The sequence below is a fragment of the Panthera onca genome, chromosome A1 (assembly GCF_046562875.1).
Source record: "Panthera onca isolate mPanOnc1 chromosome A1, mPanOnc1 haplotype 2, whole genome shotgun sequence".
In the NCBI taxonomy this organism is placed as follows: domain Eukaryota; kingdom Metazoa; phylum Chordata; class Mammalia; order Carnivora; family Felidae; genus Panthera; species Panthera onca.
Window position 1 is genome coordinate 177,093,658 of NC_138339.1, and position 19,242 is coordinate 177,112,899.

Genomic DNA, 19,242 nt, shown 5'->3' on the forward strand with positions numbered 1-19,242 from the left:
GTTCTTTTAATAAGTTAAAATATTAAGTTATATTAATAAATAATATGCTATGTGTAATTAATAGCAAAAAATAAAGTGTTATTTTATAAAATAAACAAATGATTTCCTCACAAGAAATCATTTGATCATTAAATGATTTCTGAACATTAGGAATGATTATGAAATGATTTTTATATATTATTAATTAATATCAATTAACTAATATTAAAAGCACATTATAGTGTTGTATAAAGTTTTATGAAAATTCAGTTTTTTTCCTCATTCAAGGAAAATCTTTACAATTATTTGCTTACATTAAATGACAATTTATAATATTTTTTTCAACTCTATTCCCCATTAGGAAAGGTATGTTTGCTTTAGAAGCATTTAAAACACCACAGAAATCAACAAAGCATTCATAAATAATAATTATTTATTATGATAAATAATTAGTAGTGATTATAGTAGTGGTAATAATTAGTAGGATTTAAACATTTAACATGTATAAGACACTAATCGAAGTGTGAAAGCTCATTTTATGGTGAGAACTCTATGATGTAGGTATTATTGCCCCATTTCACCACAGAGGAGACTAAGGAAAGGAGAGATTAAATAATCAAATGCCCAAACTCATAGCCAGTAAGTGGCAGAGCACCTGTGAAATCCAGTCTGACAGTAGAGCCAGCACTTTTAGTATCTACACTTTGCTGGCTCTCTGTTAATGCTTTATTAAATTAAGTATTGTCTTAATCCCCAGAATAATTATAAAATGAAAATACCCTATTGTAAATTAAATTTTGTTTCCCTAACGGCTTATTAAACAGGAGAGACTCAAGATTTTCCTCAGGAAACTGGTAACATTTTTTTTCCAGTTGAAATTCATCCAACAGAAATATGATACAGCTGATACCTCTATGGATTTCTTAAAGTGAAAATATGTATTTATTGAGGACTAGACTTGGAAGTCCTAGATCTCAGAGATTGCTTTGGGAATGTGAGAAAGTCATTATTTGCTGGCTCTCCAGTAATTTATTTTGAATTTGTTAAATTCATTGATGTGTGAACTGGTTATCGAAGCTTGATAAACAGCTTATAAATCACTTTGAAGTTGGCAGAAATAAATATTAATGAGTCAATTTTCAAGGAATTTAAAGTCAGTAGTATCTCCTTTTTCTGTTGCCATAAGTTAAAAAAGAGAATCTCAGTTGTTTTATTTAGAAAAGGATCTAACAACTTATTAGTAATGATTGATGTTTCTCAAGATAGTCCTAGGACTACTGATTATATCAAATCAAACGATTTGCCTAAAAGAAAAGAATGCTCTTTAGAAATTCACCACAGAGTTTCATATGACAAAAGTTTTGTTTAAAACTTCTTTATAAAACACAAGTACAATGATGATTCTCACTCTTTGAGATTCTAAAGTAATCTGCTTCCCCGAGGTTGGCTCAAGGCTGGACTTAGAATAAGCAAAGAAAAAAAGCAAGCATTTCGGGTACTGGTGTCTACCAATGTCAGAGCCTTACTGACATTTTCCCACTTGAACCATTTCTACCTTCTCCACACAGGACAAAACAGAATCAAAGGGTTTTAGTAGCTGTCCCAGGCCACATGACCAGTGAATGGCAAAGTCAGGACTTAAAAACAGGTTTATCGAAGTATGAGCCTGTGTTAGTTTAGTGTTTGAAATAGGAAAAATAGATAATTTTCTATGTGATAGATTTTAAGGATACAGAAAGGCCCTCCAGTTTTCAAAACAGATAGTAAAAGGAATCTTAGAAACCTAATTACTTATGTATATTAGAAAACTCTGGCCCTTTGAGATTACATGGCATGCCCTCAAATTAATATCAAATCTGGACTTGATTTCAGAGCTCTTGTGCCTGTTTTCCCTTCTGGAGATACTCAATATCATAATACTAATATTTGTTTCCTGGATCTAAAGGTTTATTTCCCATAATTATGAAATACTTGAAACCTTAAAAGTCTCACTTTGAGTTGGTTTATTATATCCCTTCCAAAAGTTCTAGTACTTATCTGATCTCCAGAAAGGGACAGATTGAAGAAAGATCTGGACCAGTGCATATGGTTGGGAACCTTGTTCACTATATAAAAACATCCAGCTGAATAAATCAGGAAGCAGGAGTTGAAGTCCAGCTCACTTTCTACCCGCCAAGCCATACAATGGTGTGGCATCCACCTAAAGAGGGCACCATGTCTAATCTGCAAAAGGGGACCTTACAGGCTCACACAGGCCCTGCAAAGAAAGGGGGAGTTACGTGATTGGGCACAAAGTTAAGAAGAAAGGGGGAGGAGGTGATTGGGCACAAAGATTTTCAGATCCAATGTCTATCAGAAATTGATTAAGAAAACCAACTTCCAAGGCTAATGATTAGGATGTTTATTAACTTGATAAATTAGTGCCACAATGGGGAGAGGTCTTCTTTCAGCACTGAGGAGTATAATTTTGTTTCAGGAGAAATGATTTAGGATAAACATCAGCAACATGTCCTACTTCACTGTATGGGATATGAGAATGTTACTAAGGAGCCTGTGAATATGTAAGAAAATGGCTCTACAGAAGGTGGGAAAAATAGAAAACTCTTGTGTCCTTTTTACTTGATGATTTTATTTCAAAAACTTCCTAAAATCTTCTTGGAATAAAACACCATGATGTTGCATATACCACATTTTCAAAAATCATTACACCATCACTGTGACAGATTCTGAAGAGTCTATGAAGAAACACTTCTGAACGTTAAGCTGTCAAGTTTTCATTTAATGAAAATATAATTGGCATGTCTATTTTAGTGTTGAAAACCTTTGAAATGCTAACAATAACTACCCATTTTTTTTTAGTAAAAGGCACCATTCTAGGTAGTTTGCATACATATTGCCTATCTTCCCAAAAAAGAATGCTCTAAAAGTTATGTGGTACTATTCTCTTTTTATCAATGAGGAAACAGGCTCAAAGAGTCTAAGGCATCTGAGAATTACTGGCAGAATGCAGATTCAAATCCATGTGGGTCCCCATTTTAAACCTGAGTCCTCTCTACCTCACTGAACTAATCCTATGAGAAGGCTTCTACTTAGAGAGAAAGGGGAAAGTAGCTAACAAATATTTTACTGTAAGATATAAAAAATATATATATTTTGAGAAAGAGAGAGAGAAAGAAAGAACAAAAGAGGAGGGGCAGAGAGAGAGAGGGAGAGAGAGAATCCCAAGCAGGCTCTGTACTGTCAGCACAGAGCCCAGTGCAAGGCTTGAAACCATGAACTGGAGATCATGACCTGAGCTGAAATGAAGAGTTTAACAATCAACTGAGCCACCCAGGTGCCCCAATACAAAATGAATCTTGAATCAAATATGGAAACCCACACAATTTCCTACTATTTCCTAATGTATTAACTCATTAAGTTGCCATAACTAAAAAAAAATTAATGTTTATTTTTGAGAGAGACAGAGACAGAATGTGAATGGGTTGGGGCAGAGAGAGAGGGAGGCACAGAATCCAAAGCAGGCTCCAGGCTCCGAGCTGTCAGCACAGAGCCTGACATGGGGCTCGAACTCACAAGCTGTGAGATCATGACCTGAGCCAAAGTCAGACGCTCACTGACTGAGCCACCCAGGCGCCCCAAGTTGCCATAATTTTAAAGTACATAATAATGTGCTTATAGTCACTTAATTTTATGTATATGGTCAACCCTTGAGTTCTAAGAAATCAGTCAGGGAGTGTGGAGTGGCTGCTTACCTGCTCCGATAACTTTTGTGCATCGAGGTGAGCCTGCATCACGGCATCATTAACAAGCAAGTGGAAGTTCAGGAGCACATGTTCAATGTCGTATGTTCCATGCATGGCATCCGACAGCTCTCCCAATGACCGGATGTAGGCATGCCAGTGTGGATTCAGCTCTGCCATGTGTGCCAAGCAGCCTCTCATGACGTTGAGGCAGTACCCCATGCAAGGCTTGCTGAGAGTCAGGCCCTGGCAGTGAGGGCAGTACTGCATCCTCAGGACGGCTCTGCTGCACTCTCTGGAGAAGTGTAAATGGTCTGTGGTATTGATGACTTCAATGCCCAGATTCAGTGCCTGCAGAAATGTGCGGCTAGGCAGCAGCGATCTCCCCATCTGCCCCATCACTCTTTGGGGAATATTACCAAAGGGACTAACATCCCGGCGAGCCATCCGGATGCATTCTGAGTATTCCAGGGAACTGTCCGTCACACCAGGGCTAATGAGGTGATTGTAGACCAGAGGGAAAAGACCGTCAAAGAATCTGTTTACAAATTCTTCAGGATGAACATCTGCGCCAAACAAATAGAGCCCCACATCAGTGAAGAACTCCTGAACTGAAGCTGTAGCCTCTAAGGCCATATTTCTGTAGCTGTTGCAGAAGAAGATACTGGTGTAATTCTCTGCTTGTCTGATGAGATTTTCGAGGGTTTCTGTAACAAGAGCAGAGGTAAAACATGGAAAGGCTTAGTATCCACGCTGAAACTGTCCATCCGTCTGCTCCAGACAGTAGCATCCTAACCAACTTAAGGACCCAAATGGGAAAATGCTCAGCCTACTGAACCCAGTTTAGTGCTCCAAGGATAAAGGTTGGTCAGCAGTGGGCATCACACACACCATGCAAGTTTTATGAGATGTATTTCCTAAAGTCAAATGTATAGAAATCAAAAAGTGTTGAAATCAAAAAGAAGTTACGATATGGTGGTTTCCCACTTACTTTATTTCATGGCCATCCACCACCCACCAATGGCAGAAGAAAAGCGTCGATGAGAAGATTATTTCCAACCATGGGTTCATTGTTTATAAAAGACTGACGGTAGATGCTTGATTCACCACCTATTGTACTTCCACGCTTTTTCAATTTTTTTTTTCCAGAATGAAAGCTAGTAGATTATACACTAGTTACTGCATTAGAATTCCTACCAGGTTCAAATGAAAAAGAAAGCAAAATATTTCATGATTAAACAATGCCCTAACTGGCAAACCTTGTTAAGTAGTAGGCGAGTCATGAGTTCTATTAGTTGACGAAAATAATCGTGTGACCATCTTCTGAACACCGTTTTGTTGTTCTCATCATCTGATCTCCAAAGACTTAACTGTGGGACATTTTATTTTCTCACTTAAGTAACTGACGCTCCCAAATCAATTTCTCCACAGAAATAGAGAATAATTTATCTACAAATTAAGGAAGGTTGTAGTAATCGGTAAGCGAGAGTTATATTTCAAAATGATAGCTTTAGGCAGCAGTTGAACACCTTGGCTATTCTAGTAATTACATTTTATAATTAGCCTAATTATAATAAATAATGATGCTGGACTGTTATCAATACATAATTAATTGTAAAATACATCAATAAAATTATCTCCCATAACCCCAATCTCATCGTTATTTTTAATTAGGTTGTAAAAGACCACACAATGATTCAGTAATCAGACCATTGAATATATTATAAAAGGAGATGGAACGACAGTAGAATGAAAATGAAATAATAAAAAGCAGAAGTGCAGTGAGAGCCACTAATGAAGTGGAACTGTGTCATGAATATGCCATCATTTCCTAAAAACAAATAAACAACAACGAACCAAACCAAACACCTTTACGAAAAGCACCGAGAGGTAAAATACAGCCCCATGTATTCTGATTCTGTTCTGAGACCAATTAATGTTGGGTCTCAAACTTTAGTGGGATATATCAAGATGCCTGCTACGGACTGAATGTTTGTTCACCCCTCCCCCAAATTAATATGTTGAAATCTAATCTCCAACGTGGATGACATTTGGAAGTGAGGCTTTCAGGAGGTGATTAGGTTCATGAATCGTGAAGCCCTCATGAATGGGATTGGTGCCTCTATAAAAGAGACTCCAGAGAGCTCCTTTGCTCCTTCTGCTATGTGAGGACACAGAAGATGACCATCCACGAACCAGGAAGTAGGTTCTCACCAGACAATGAATCTGCCAGCACTATGATCTGGGACTTCCTAGTCTCCAAAACTACGAGAAATAAATGTTTGTGGTTTATAAGGCACCCAGTCTACGGTATTCTGTGACAGCAGCCTGAACTAAAATAAAACAGCATGTGCCCTACCATGAAAGGCAGCAGTTTTTAAAGGTGGCTGTCACTCTGTTGCAACATAGAGGATTACAGACCTTAGTCTGTAAAGGAGAAGGTCTCCTGTGTTACCATGGCATCCCCGGTGCTCTCTAGAATGTAGGCTGCATACTATGTATTCAACAAAAATGTGAGCAATTGAAGGCTTCAAGTGAGATTAGCTGCTTTACCAAGTGAGATCGCCTGATCACCTAGGCTGGGTGAGGAAAATACAGATTGCCAGGTCTCTGCACTAGGGTTTACAACCCAGTAGGTCCGTTTGGGTTTGGGAATCTCCCTTCAACAAGCAGCCCCCATGATTCTGTCAACCTAACCAGTTTTGGAAAAACTGCCCTCACAGATAATCTATAAAATGTTTGCTCTGCTTTGATAGAGTGGTTCAGCAAGCATTCCATCGAAACAGTCTCACCCCACAGCTGCGATGTCAACCACTGCACTCTGCTTTCACAGACCCTCAAGAGTGCATGTGGAAAGTGAGTTAAACCTGTGGCTGAAATAAAATAAAACTGCTAAGCTTATATTTTTCTCAATAATATAGGCTCACATCTCTCAGCAAATTATGTGTGGCCAAAAATTATGAGGTAGATTGAAAATGAATTTATTTGCCAATAATGGTTAAATAGCAATGTTTGCCATTTTTTAAAGATAAGTGTAAATTTAAAGAGACCAAAACCACAGGCACGATTACATACTTTCCACCAGTTTTTCTCAGGTGCATGCTATAGACCTGTTTGTGCAGCTGATACTTGCCACACAATTCTCAGTGCAATAAAGGTTGAAAGCTACCCCAGGAAATACAAATGTTCCATCTGATTTCTGCCAACTCTAAGTGGTGTACAAACACACAATTTTTTAAAGTAAAAAATAAAAGGTTTCTTTAAAAATTTGAGCCCCAGTAATCTATAACTTACTATGATTCAGGGGTATATGAAATTTGTCTTTGCAGCTGCTATAACAAATAGGTTTTGCAAATTAATTTATTCTGTGAAAACAATATTAAAAATAATATATTTAATATTTACAGTTTCTTTTTTTATTTTATTTCAGAATAGTTTTTCTCTGATCTGGATTTTTATTTTTTTATTTTTTGTAATTTTTTTAATGTTTATTTATTCTTGAGAGAGAGACAGACAGACTGCGAGTGGGGGACAGGTAGAGAGAGAGGGAGACACAAAATCCAAAGCAGGCTCCAGACTCTGACCTGACAGCACAGAGCCCAATGTGGGGCTCGAGCTCATGAATCATGAGATCATGACCTGGGCCAAAGTCAGAGGTTTAATTGACTGAGCCAACCAGGCACCCCTGATCTGGATTTTTAAAACAAAATATAATGGAATGTATTAAAATGTTAGGAATCCTATCATGGTAACATTTTAAAACTTTATGTTGTAAAAATTAAAATTTTAGTTTTCATAACTACGTATTGTTTTTGCTGATCTTTGAATAAGAGAAGACATGTGCTCAAATATCAACATTCTGATTATTTCCTGAATATCTAAACACAAAATAGCTTTTTTAAATGAACTTATTCTGTAATATTTTTTAAATGTTTTATTTATTTTTGAGACAGAGAGAGAGCATGAGCAGGGAAGGGGCAGAGAGAGAGGGAGACACAGAATCTGAGGCAGGCTCCAGGCTCTGAGCTGTCAGCACAGAGCCCGATGCAGGGCTCAAACTCACGGACTGTGAGATCATGACCTGAGCCAAAGTCGGACGCTCAACCGACTGAGCCACCCAGGCGCCCCTGTAATATTTTTTTGGTATGCTACTAACTCATCACAATTAAAGATTTTACTTTCAATCTGTGTTAAATCTCATATTGACACATTCCAGTTAGCTGAACCCTAAACATGTGTTAGTATTTTTTTTAAGTTTATTTATTTATTTTGAGAAAGAGAGAGCCAGCGGGGGGGTGGGGGTGGGGGGTGGGCAGAGAGACCGAGAAAGAGAAAACCCCAAAGAGACCCTGCACTGGCAGTGCAGAGCCCAAAGCACGGCTCTATCCGAAGAACCATGAGACTGTGATCTGAGCCAAGATCAAGAGTTTGATGCTTAACTGACTGAGCCACCCAGGTGTCCCCATATGTTAGTATTTTTCAATGTATACATTTGTGATCCTAAATATTTTTTAAATCCAATCAATGATGAAAATGTAAACAATTGTTCTGTATACATTTGAATTAGGGATAAACATACTTTTGTGAGTTTTTTATCCTAATATAAAATGTTAATATATAAACAATTATATCAGAAACTGAATAATCTAGAAGCCAATCCACTGGATGACTGTGTTAATCTTTTTTTTAAAAAGTTGGTAAAATCAGAAGTTGAATTTATGAAAATTAGTTGTTTGTATTAACTCTGAATTTACAAACCCATCACTTTGTTGTCTTACTGTGTTTATCATAGAGTTGAGTGTTTCCATTTTATGGAATCGGTATTATGATTTTAACAAGAATTTAAACTTGTCAAAAGAATTGTCAAATAACCCAAATATTTTGTGGTTCTGCAAAATAATAATCCACATATAAAATCGGTGTTTACAAATCCAAGGGAGGTTAGGTGCTAAATAATTCATCATCTCTACTTCATTATTAAAGGGAAACTATACAGTTCCTTTCATTACAAAGTTTTAATAAGTAAAACATAGCCCTCACCTAAACTATACAAATAACAGTTTTCTTTTGATATGCCAAAAATTATAACACATGTTGAAAATAATTAAACATTTGCTAGGCCTTCCTTAAGGAATTTAGGAAACAGACTAGAAAAAAAAAATCTTTTTGTTGTTTTTCATTGAGAATTTCAATAAGCTCTTCCTCTCAGTGGTATCACATCAAGTCTACCAAGGCATAAAACTTCCAGCTTTCCTTTCCATGCCTAAGTGTGGTAGGTTCAATAAGAAAATGCAATCTAATTAGTGATTGAATAAAAAATGTAATTTCTCCCGGCTTTATGAGAGAATTAATTTATGCATCATCTCATTAAGTAGAAAGTGAAGTTGGAATACATGAAGTTTATGTGAATCCACTTCAATTTTCAACATTAACATTCTGTGAAAATTTAATAACAAAACACCTATGAGAAGAAACTTACATCAACTTTCTTCAGCCCACATACCCTTTAGAGACATTTTATAGTACATACAAATGATTACTGACACTTAAACCAAGGGTTTAAACTTAAATACAACTAGTGGAGATAAAACAAGGTGATATCGATTTAAAATTAAACTTGACAAATTGCAAAATCAGTGAAGACTTATATGCAGGTAGATTTTTACAATGGAAGAAACAATATTTATAGGGCTTTTATTGCTTTAATGATAAAGAGGATTTCAAAATGTAATGATCGCGAAATTACTGTTATACTAACCTCCCCTGCATGACATGAACAGACATTTTATGACCCTTTTCATATTTTTATTATTTTATTTTTGATACATGAACATTTTAAGATACAAAGTCTGAAGTGTCTATTACAATTTAAGACCCCAGATATTCTCAAACATAGCAATGAAATAGATGAAGAAAGATTAAATCATATCAACTGTGGATAATCAGACGATTTTACAATATGTACCTGGGTCAAAGAGAAATTCTCAGAGCAAATTTACATATTTGTGCATTACAGTTCTCAAGTCACAAGTTTTGTTACTATCATAGATAATTCCTTACTACCCTGAAACTTCAGAGGTAGTCTGTGCCAAAAACTATCTTTTCCTCTGAAATGAATTGTAGGTATATGAGTAGATAGGTAGTGATCATTTTAAGAGCAATTTCTCAACCAGTTTTTATCACATACACATTACAATGAACTGTAACTCCTTCTGCCTTTTTTTTTAACAAAATGCCTTCCAATAATTTTAATATGGTCTTACCAATTTCTCCAGTCTGGAATTGTTTATACTGAATTCATCCCTTTGATATTTGCATATTTCCTCCACTTTTCCATAAAATAAAATGTGTAATAAAAGCTTTCTACAATATTAATTTAATGACATTTTTAAATGTTATGCGGTATGATTTATAATATCATTCTTCAGAAATTAGTCAGCTATACAAATAAATAGTAAATAGAATATTGATCTGTATCACCAAAAATTAACATATCAGTAATTAATCTGGTTTCCTCAGACAAGCACTGCATGGAAAAATGCTTTCTCAACTTTTCTCCCTCATTTCCCTCCCCACTAATTTGGTTATCATGGTGCTTCACATTTATTACTAGTATCATTTTAAAATCATTTATGTTTGAAAATCAATTTATGATTTTAGCAAGAATTTAAGCTCAATTAAACACTTTACGTAACAGTTAAAATCAATGTCAAACAACTCACTGTAGATTGTTTCATAAGTTGTTATAGGATGAAGACTTTAAGTCAAATCTAATAATCTTTAAAACAAACCCAGAAACATAGTCTACAAATACAGGATTGTTGTATAAAACTGTAATACTCGGTCATTTGGCACATTAAAAAAATGTTTTAGTAAATTGGTTTGGGCAAATTCATTTTCTCTGGATTGGCCATTTGAGATAAGGTGAGTAGGAAAGCCTCCAATGAGGAACACTTGAGTAGACGCCTCAGTGATGTAAATAAACCAGCCATGAGCAGATGGGGTGTGGTTAGCGGGTTCACAGGAACTAGAATGCAACGACCTGAGGTGTGAAGAAGCTTGTTGACTGGCAAAAAGGAGGAAAGTCAATGTGATTGTAGACCAGTGAGTGAGAGAAGGGATGAAAGGTCAGAGAAATCAGAACAGCCTCACAGACCATCGTAAAGGATTTGGATTTTATTGTGGAATGAGAAACTACTGGGGAATATAAAACATGAAGAGCATGATGTGGTTTGTATGTTAAAGGATCACAGTGGCTGCTGTGTGGAGAATGGACTGTTGGGACAAGGACAAGAGAGAAAACAGGAGTCCAGTTAATAAGCTATGGTAGACATTGGTGGACTGGGCTGTGATGGTAGTGAAATAATTTACAAAAAGTGATCACACTGGCCACATGTATTAAATTATATCCAAAGGGTCTTGCTGTTGTATGGAGGGAGGTGCAGAGAAAATGGGTAAATGTAGGATCGCTGATACATACCTCTGATGCCTCAGCCTCAGCTGCTGAATCCACACAGGTGCCATTTACTGAGATAGGCAAGTCTATGGAGGCACCATATTTGTGTGTGGTGGGAGCTGGAAATTAAAAGTTGCATTTTGGACACGTTAAGATTCAAATGCCAATTAGAAGTCCAAATAAACTTTTATCAGTATAGAGTTAGATAAACTAATTTCTGTCTCAGGAGTAAAGTTGAGCTTGGTGATATAGACTGGAGATTGATGGGCATGGGGAATAAAACCATGGTACTGGATGAAATAACCTAAAGCAAAAAGATAGGAAAAGAGTGCAGAGATGCAGGAAAGTAAGAGGAGCCAGCAAGAAGAATGAGAATAAAAAAACCAGTGAAATAAAAGGAAAATCAGAAAAGTGGAGTGTGCCAGAAACCAAGAGAAGAAAATGATTCAAGTAGAAGGAATTAATCTATCATGTCAAATGCTATTAAGAGATCAACAGAGATGATGAATAACAACTGACCATGGGAACTAACAAGAGAGAGGCTCTTACTGACCTTGACAAGAGCTGCCTCAGCAGAAGGAGAGCAAAAAGGAGAAAAGGAATTGAGGCAATATATAGATAACTGTCTTGAAAATGCTTGCTATAATGGAAGTAGAGAACCAAGGCAGGCACAGGACGGAAACAAGAGGTCAAAGCTATTTGTTTTATGAGGAGGGAGAATTTACTGGATGTTCATATGCTGACAGGAGCCATTTGATCAACAAATAAATATTTCAATGACTGAGCAGGGGGATAGGAATTGTTGGAGGTAATTCTTTGAATAAGCAAAAGAATCTAATGTAGGGCACATGTGGATACAAGAACACTGGCTAGACAGTGGATGTTAAACCTGCCAAGGATGATAACAAGAGAAGTGAAGAGAAAGTGAGTGTGCCAGGCAATAAAATCTTGAGTTGATAAGGGAAGATAACCAAAAGTTTGATGAATGACAGTCTGGAATACTAGTGTGTAGTGAGTCTTCTGGCAGGCATGTCCAAGGGGCTTTTCTTGAGGAGAAGGGAGCAACAATGTGGATCAAGGAGCACACTTCCCCCAACCACAGAAGATGCTTTTAGTAGTTTCCTATTACTGTTGAAGCAAATCACCACAAAGTTAGTGGCTTGAAACAGTTGAAATCTATTCTCTCACTGTGACAGATGCCAAAATCAGAACCATCAGGCTGAAACGATGACAGGCCAGGCTGAGTTCCCTCCAAAAGCTCTAGGAGAGAATCTACTCCTTCCCTCTTCCAGCTTCTTATGGCTCCTATAATTTTTTGGCTTGTGGGTGTGTAAATCCAATCAATCTCTGCCTCGTAGTCACACTGTCTTTTGTATGTGTGTAGCAAATCTCTCTCTGTCTCCCTCTTTTAAGGATACATATGGGAGATTGCTTAGAGCAAGATGGCTGTGTAGGAGGACACTGGGCTCACCGCGTCCTGCTGACCACTTAGACTCTCCCCACATCTGCCTAAATAACCCAGAAAACTGCCAGAAGACTAGCAGAACGGACTCTCTGGAGCCAAGCGTAGACGAGAGGCCTACGGAAAAGGGTAGGAAGGGCGGAGAGGCGGTGCGCACTACACGGACTGGCGGGAGGGAGCCGGGGCGGTGGAGGGGCAGCCAGCCCACCCGGCAAGGCAGAGCCCCTGAGTCTGGCTTGCAAAGCTGAGGGGCTGGACAGAGTGTGTTCTGACAGCCAGCAGGACTTAACATCTGGAATGCTATAAGTCAACAGCTCTGCTCCGAGAGTGGGAGGGCGAGAGAACAACAAGAGGGAGAGTTGTTGAGTCCCAGAGGACAGAGCTCAGCTTGGCGGGGAACAAAGGTGCTCGCCAGCGCCATCTCCCTCGCCCATCCCCCAGCCAAAGTCCCAAAGGGAACCAGTTCCCCTCACGGAACTTGCTTGCACATCGCAAACACCCAACGCTGTGCTTCTGTGGGTCCATCCCACCGACGGGTCTGCCTCCCTCCCAGTGCCACACCCCCCCCCAACCAGACCACCGAAGGCAAAGCAAGCTGAGCCTGCCCCTCCCACCCCTGTGCACCTTGTGGATCCACCCCAGCTAATACACCAGATCCCTTCAGAGCAACACCACAAGCCTGGCAGTGTGCAAGTAGCCCAGACAGAGGCCACACCACTCCACAGTGAGTCCTGCCCCTGGGAGAGGGGAAGATAAGGTACACACCAGGCTGACTGTGGCCCCAGCGGTGGGCTGGGGCAGACATCAGGTCTGACTGTGGCCCCAGCCACCAATGCAAGTTACTCCAGACAGCACAGAGGAAGAGCCCTGCAGTTCCGCACCACTCCAGGGACTATCCAAAATGACCAAACGGAAGAATTCCCCTCAAAAGAAACTCCAGGAAGTAGCAACAACTAACGAACTGATCAAAAACAATTTAAGCAATGTAACAGAAAATAAATTTAATATAATAGTCATAAAATTAATCGCTGGGCTTGAAAAAAGCATAGAGGATAGCAGAGAATCTATTACTACAGAGATCAAGGGACTAAGAAACAGTCAGGAGGAGCTAAAAAATGCTATATATGAGCTGCAAAATAAAATGGAGGTGACCACAGCTCGGACTGAAGAGGCGGAGGAGAGAATAGGTGAATTAGAAGATAAAATTATGGAAAAAGAGGAAGCTGAGAAAAAGAGAGATAAAAAAATCCAGGAGTATGAGGGGAGAATTAGAGAACTAAGTGACACAATTAAACATACTAACACATGCATAATTGGGATTCCAGAGGAGGAAGAGAGAGGGAAAGGTGCTGAAGGCATACTTGAAGAAATCATAGCTGAGAACTTCCCTGATCTGGGGAAGGGAACAGGCATTGAAATCCAATCCTTTAGACGTAACTTGAATCAATCTTCTGCACATTATCATAGTCAAACTGGCAAAATACAAGGATAAAGAGAAAATTCTGAAAGCAGATAGGGATAAAGATGCTCTAACATATAAAGGGAGACCAATAAGACTAGTGACAGATTTATAAACTGAAACTTGTCAGGCCAGAAAGGAATGGCAGGAAATCTTCTATGTGATGAACAGAAAAAATATGCAGCCAAGAATCCTTTATCCAGCAAGTCTGTCATTTAGAATACAAGAAGAGATAAAGGTCTTCCAAAACAAACAAAAACTGAAGGAATTCATCACCACTAAACTAGCCCTACAAGAGATCCTAAGGGGGATCCTGTGAGACATCACTACAAGCATGAAACCTACAGACATCACAATGACTCTAAACCCATATCTTTCTATAATAACACCAAATGTAAATGGACTAAATGGTCCAACCAAAAGACATAGGGTATCAGAATGGATAAAAAAATAAGAACCATCTATTTGCTGTCTACAAGAGACTCATTTTACACCTGAGGACACCTTCAGATTGAAAGTGAGGGGATGGAGAACTATCTATCATGTTACTGGAAGTCAAAAGAAAGCTGGAGTAGCCATACTTACATCAGACAAACTAGACTTTAAATTAAAGGCTGTAACAAGAGATGAAGAAGGGCATTATATAATAATTATAGGGTCTATCCATCAGGAAGAGCTAACAATTATAAATGTCTATGCGCCGAATACGGAAGCCCCCAAATAGATAAAACAATTAATCACAAACATAAGCAACCTTATTGATAAGAATGTGGTAATTGCAGGGGACTTTAATACGCCACTGACAACAATGGATAGATCATCTAGACACAAGACCAATAAAGAAACAAGGGCCCTGAATTATACATTGGATCAGATGGACTTGACAGATATATTTAGAACTCTGCATCCCAAAGCAACAGAATATACTTTCTTCTCGAGTGCACATGGAACATTCTCCAAGATAGATCACATACTGGGTCACAAAACAGCCCTTCATAAGTATACACGAATTGAAATCATACCATGCATACTTTCAGACCACAATGCTATGAAGCTTGAAATCAACCACAGGAAAAAGTCTGGAAAACCTCCAAAAGCATGGAGGTTAAAGACCATCCTACTAAAGAATGAATGGGTCAACCAGGCAATTAGAGAAGAAATTAAAAAATATATGGAAACAAATGAAAATGAAAATACAACAATCCAAATGCTTTGGGATGCAGCAAAGGCAGTCCTGAGAAGAAAATACATTGCAGTCCAGGCCTATCTCAAGAAACAAGAAAAATCCCAAATACAAAATCTAACAGCACACCTAAAGGAAATAGAAGCAGAACAGCAAAGACACCCCAAACCCAGAAGAAGAAGAGAAATAATATAGATTAGAGCAGAAATAAACAAAATAGAATCTAAAAACACTGTAGAGCAGGTCAATGAAACCAAGAGTTGATTTTTTGAAAAAATAAACAAAATTGATAAACCTCTTGCCAGGCTTCTCAAAAAGAAAAGGGAGAGGACCCAAATAGATAAAATCATGAATGAAAATGGAATGATTACAACCAATCCCTCAGAAATACAAGCAATTACCAGGGAATACTATGAAAAATTATATGCCAACAAACTGGACAACCTGGAAGCAATGGACAAATTCCAAAACACCCACACGCTCCCAAAACTCAAACAGGAAGAAATAGAAAGCTTGAACAGACCCATAACCAGCGAAGAAATTGAATCAGTTATCAAAAATCTCCCAACAAATAAGAGTCCAGGACCAGATGGCTTCCCAGGGGAATTCTACCAGACATTTAAAGCAGAAATAATACCTATCTTTCTCAAGCTATTCCAAAAAATAGAAAGGGAAGGAAAACTTCCAGACTCATTCTATGAAGCCAGCATTACTTTGATTCCTAAACCAGACAGAGACCCAGTAAAAAAAGAGAACTACAGGCCAATATCCCTGATGAATATGGATGCAAAAATTCTCAACAAGATACTAGCAAATTGAATTCAACAGCATATAAAAAGAATTATTCACCATGATCAAGTGGGATTTATTCCTAGGATGCAGGGCTGGTTCAACATTTGCAAATCAATCAATGGGATACATCACATTAATAAAAGAAAAGATAAGAACCATATGATTCTCTCAATCGATGCAGAAAAAGCATTTGACAAAATTCACCATCCTTTCTTTTTTTTTTTAATTTTTTTTTCAACGTTTTTTATTTATTTTTGGGACAGAGAGAGACAGAGTATGAACGGGGGAGGGGCAGAGAGAGAGGGAGACACAGAATCGGAAACAGGCTCCAGGCTCCGAGCCATCAGCCCAGAGCCTGACGCGGGGCTCGAACTCACAGACCGCGAGATCGTGACCTGGCTGAAGTCGGACGCTTAACCGACTGCGCCACCCAGGCGCCCCCACCATCCTTTCTTAATAAAAGCCCTCGAGAAACTCGGGAAAGAAGGAACATACTTAAACATCATAAAAGCCATTTATGAAAAGCCCACAGCTAATATCATCCTCAATGGGGAAAAACTGAGAGCTTTCCCCTGAGATCAGGAACATGACAGCGATGTCCACTCTCATCGTTGTTGTTTAACATAGTGTTGGAAGTTCTAGCATCAGCAATCAGACAACAAAAGGAAATCAAAGGCATCAAAATTGGCAAAGATGAAGTTAAGCTGTCACTTTTTGCAGATGACATGATATTATACATGGAAAATCCGACAGACTCTACCAAAAGTCTGCTAGAACTGATACATGAATTCAGCAAAGTCGCAGGATACAAAATTAATGTACAAAAATCAGTTGCATTCTTATACACTAATAATGAAGCAACAGAAAGACAAATAAAGAAACTGATCCCATTCACAATTGCACCAAGAGGCATAAAATACCTAGGAATAAACCTAACCAAAGATGTAAAAGATCTGTATACTGAAAACTATAGAAAGCTTATGAAGGAAATTGAAGAAGATATAAAGAAATGGAAAAACATTCCATGCTCATGGGTTGGAAGAATAAGTATTGTCAAAATGTCAATACTACCCAAAGCTATCTACACATTCAATGCAATCCCAATCAAAATTGCAGCAGCATTCTTCCCGAAACTAGAACAAGCAATCCTAAAATTCATATGGAACCACAAAAGGCCCCAAATAGCCAAAGTAATTTTGAAGAAGACCAAAGCAGGAGGCATCACAATCCCAGACTTTAGCCTCTACTACAAAGCTGTAATCATCAAGACAGCATGGTATTGGCACAAAAACAGACACATAGACCAATGGAATAGAATAGAAACCCCAGAACTAGACCCACAAATGTATGGCCAACTAATCTTTGACAAAGCAGGAAAGAATATCCAATGGAAAAAAGACAGTCTCTTTAACAAATGGTGCTGGGACAACTGGATAGCAACGTGCAGAAGAATGAAACTAGACCACTTTCTCACACTATTCACAAAAACAAACTCAAAATGGATAAAGGACCTGAATGTTAGACATGAAACCATCAAAACACTAGAGGAGAAAGCAGGAAAAGACCTCTTTGACTTCAGTCGCAGCAATTTCTTACTTGACACATCCCCAAGGGCAAGGGAATTAAAAGCAAAAATGAACTACTGGGACCTCATGAATAAAAAAATGCTCTGCACAGCAAAGGAAACAATCAACAAAACTAAAAGGCAACTGAGGGAATGGGAAAAGATATTTGCAAATGACATATCGGACAAAGGGCCAGTATCCAAAATCTATAAAGAGCTCACCAAACTCCACACCCGAAAAACAAATAACCCAGTGAAGAAATGGGCAGAAAACATGAATAGACACTTCTCTAAAGAAGACATCCGGATGGCCAACAGGCACATGAAAAGATGCTCAACGTCGCTCCTCATCAGGGAAATACAAATCAAAACCACACTCAGACATCACCTCACGCCAGTCAGAGTGGCCAAAATGAACAAATCAGGAGACTATAGATGCTGGAGAGGATGTGGAGAAACGGGAACCCTCTTGCACTGTTGGTGGGAATGCAAACTGGTGCAGCTGCTCTGGAAAACAGTGTGGAGGTTCCTCAAAAAATTAAAAATAGACCTACCCTATGACCCAGCAATAGCACTGCTAGGAATTTACCCAAGGGATACAGGAGTGCTGATGCTAGGGGCACTCGCAACCCAATGTTTACAGCAGCACTTTCAACAATAGCCAAATTATGGAAAGAGCCTAAATGTCCATCAACTGATGAATGGATAAAGAAATTGTGGTTTATATACACAATGGAATACTATGTGGCAATGAGAAAGAATGAAATATGGCCCTTTGTAGAAACGTGGATGGAACTGGAAAGTGTTATGTTAAGTGAAATAAGCCATACAGAGAAAGACAGATAATATATGTTTTCACTCTTATGTGGATCCTGAGAAACTTAACAGAAGTCTATGGGGGAGGGGAAGAAAAAAAAACGAGGTTAGAGTGGAAAAGAGCCAAAGCATAAGAGACTCTTAAAAACTGAGAACAAACTGAGGGTTGATGGGGGGTGGGAAGGAGGGGAGGGTGGGTGATGGGTATTGAGGAGGGCACCTTTTGGGATGAGCACTGGGTGTTGTATGGAAACCAATTTGACAATAAATTTCATATTAAAAAAAAAGGATACATATGGGAGTTTTAAGGTTCAGCCAGATAATCTAGGATAATCTCCCAACCTCAGGATCATTAATTTAATCACATCTGCAAAGACCTCTATTTCCATATAAGTAACATTTACAGATGCAGGGATCAGTCCCTGATACCTCCAGAGGCCAATATTCATCCTACTGCAATACTGATCACAGAACACAAAAAATATCTACTCTTTGACTTGGAAACTCAGGAGACAAAGGTTCTAGTGTAGTCTCTTCCATAAACAAATCATATGAGCCATTTAACTTCCCCAAACATCAATTTTATCTTTAATAAAATAGATATCATAGTGTCTGTTCGGACAGTGGGACAGAATATCTGTGAAATCACATGAAATAAAGTACAGGATGATGCCCAGTGATCTTTCCCCCTACATTTACATCCTGCACTAGAAAGATATTTTAAGAATGCTTGTAACTTACTCCCTTTCCTGAGGAATCAGAGGTCGTCTGAGACACGGATCATGTCCTGT

The 19,242-nt window shown here is 38.4% G+C and overlaps 1 protein-coding gene across 3 annotated transcripts in view; it reads right to left on the reverse strand.

The window, feature by feature from the left end:
• Window positions 1–19,242, reverse strand: part of GPC5 (glypican 5) — a 1,417,426-nt gene that overhangs the window by 1,139,802 nt on the left and 258,382 nt on the right. For all 3 annotated transcript variants that reach the window (XM_060636856.3, XM_060636857.2, XM_060636858.2), the window contains exon 3: window positions 3,732–4,426. In XM_060636856.3, the coding sequence (XP_060492839.2) occupies window positions 3,732–4,426 (695 nt within the window). The remainder of the gene's footprint in view (window positions 1–3,731; window positions 4,427–19,242) is intronic.